This window comes from the organism of the source record quoted next (genome assembly GCF_019968955.1).
Source record: "MAG: Porospora cf. gigantea A chromosome Unknown PgA_NODE_219_length_28198_cov_169.457_1-2000, whole genome shotgun sequence".
NCBI classification, from domain to species: domain Eukaryota; phylum Apicomplexa; class Conoidasida; order Eugregarinorida; family Porosporidae; genus Porospora; species Porospora cf. gigantea A.
The window spans coordinates 1-2,000 of record NW_027151510.1 but is presented as its reverse complement, the minus strand read 5'-3'; the positions used below and the strand labels follow the sequence as shown (position 1 = coordinate 2,000).

Genomic DNA, 2,000 nt, shown 5'->3' with positions numbered 1-2,000 from the left:
GGAGCAAGAGGGGTTCTGGGCAGTACTGTTACGTTGGAGAAATTCGTAGGAGTAGGTGCCTCGGCGTACTCGTACAGAGGGGCTGTTACGCTGGAGAAATTCGTAGGAGTAGGTGCCTCGGCGTACTCGTACAGAGGGGTTAGGCACGAGCGGCCAGTCGGTGGCGCAGTTTGGAAGGCTGTGGTCGTCTCCGCAGGTTTCAGAGATACAGAGTTGGCCTGAACCTGTGATCTCGCCACGGCCTCCGCCCACAAGGATCCAGTGCAGACTGGGGGGGCGTCCACGAGCACGCCACTCTGGAATGTGGCTACTGCCGCTGGTTGGTACTTCATAGGGATCTGTGTGGGTAATGCCCTTGAACTCACGTTGAGCTGAAATCTATCAGTGCGAAGAGAGTCTTCTGGCATGTAGATTGGTGACCTGTCGCAACTCATTTCCGCGAAATCGGAGTTAATCCGGTGATCCAGTCCCACAGGCCGTTTCCGTTCCACAGCCCACATGAAGGCCGATCTGTTGTCATGGGTCATGTGTTTGGCGACGTCAGGTATTGGTTTTCCTGAAATGGCACGTGAACGCACCGAAGATAGACTGAACCCCAGTCGAGTCCGCTGGTCAACCTCTCTACCTGCGCCAAGACGATTTTGTGCAGCAGATACACACGGTATCCTGGCAATTAGTCAATTCATATGAGTTCTCGGACCTGCGTTCTATGTGCGAACCCCTGTCGAGACCGCTGCGCCCAATGTGTGAACTGTCATAGGTGGGAATCCGGAAAACGGCCAAACAGGTGCTTCCACTCTGAGTGTATTTTTGGTGCCGTCGGCGCCGCTCAGAGTGTGGCAGGCTGGACTTCGTGTGACACCGCCTTCGACTGTAGACTCCTCGCGCTGTTCAATGTGTATCTGAGGCGATGCTCCGTCTGTGCTTTGCTTTGTGAGTGGGGGTGCGAGACTACTGAACACCGCGCTGTCGTACGCGACTGCCAGGATTCACTGCTGCTGTTCTTTATCCAGGAGCTACTGCATGCGATCACGCTGCTGTTGCCCTCTCCGGCGCTCCGGTTCAGTGTTGCCAACGGCGGCTGCTGGCAGACACTGCATCTGTGCCCCAGCACCAACAGTTTCACCTCCTCTGGAGTCTTTGAAGCCCGACTAGCGTGTCTGCCGGTGCCACCGTTCAAACAGACGCCGCCGCCAGACATACTTTCGCTGATGGAGACGGATACCGTAAAAACCGCCCCCTCGGATATTCGCACTCTATGGAGGCGGTCGTCCGGACTCCCAACCACGAATCAACTAACTGAGTCGACGTTGAACCGGCTGGTAGACTCACTTCCGGCGACCAGCACGACGCGTGTGCTTGTGGGACTCATCCGATCCCGCGTGGGAAAAACGCCACCCTCTCGGTGCCCCACTCAAGCCAGCGAGGAATGTGTTGAAAGTGCTCGAGAGTTGACGGCGGACGTTCTCTTCTACGTGCACAAGCAAGTCAATGACTCAGCACTTTACTAGAACCACTGCACACCTTACTGACACTTTTCATTTACTGAGCACCACCACTTTTTGTTATAGCCCTAATCTCTTTAAAGCCCTAATGTTATCATTAGCTCTGCGTGGTATTTTCAGATTCCTGTCTCGCCTCGTCGCCAAATTCTACGGCCGACCCGTAATTCAGATAAAATCATTTATCCCGTTGACACCACCGACATCAGCATACATCACGTCACCTAATCTCTTTAAATGGTCTTCATCGCTCTGGATATCGAGATTACAGCGGCGTTTCAAGTGGCTCACAATATGGTATGACAGACCAAGACGACTTGGCGGAGACCTAAGGTGGCCTTAGAGGCCGAGTGTGAAATTCGGAACCCCACTCTTATTCTTGGCTACTTATTATTCATAGTATTGAAGATGAAGACAATTGCTTGTGTTTTTGCGGGTGCGTCGGTTGCTACGGCTGGTATCCATGAGGACTGCAGTCTGCGTGTTATATCCGACTAC

At 53.5% G+C, this 2,000-nt stretch overlaps 1 protein-coding gene across 2 annotated transcripts; it reads left to right on the top strand.

Annotated features, from left to right (window-relative positions):
- Positions 1-686: 686 nt before the first annotated feature.
- On the top strand, positions 687-1,511 carry KVP18_003422 (uncharacterized protein; the record flags this gene model as incomplete). 2 transcript variants are annotated; one of them, XM_067955146.1, is made up of 2 exons in its annotated part: positions 687-760; positions 788-1,511. In XM_067955146.1, 2 exons carry the CDS (start codon positions 687-689, stop codon positions 1,509-1,511), a joined length of 798 nt encoding a protein of 265 aa, XP_067811462.1. The 2 variants fall into 2 exon arrangements, with proteins under 2 accessions (XP_067811462.1, XP_067811463.1); XM_067955147.1 differs by having other exon boundaries at positions 687-1,511.
- Between the last annotated feature and the right edge of the window lie 489 nt (positions 1,512-2,000).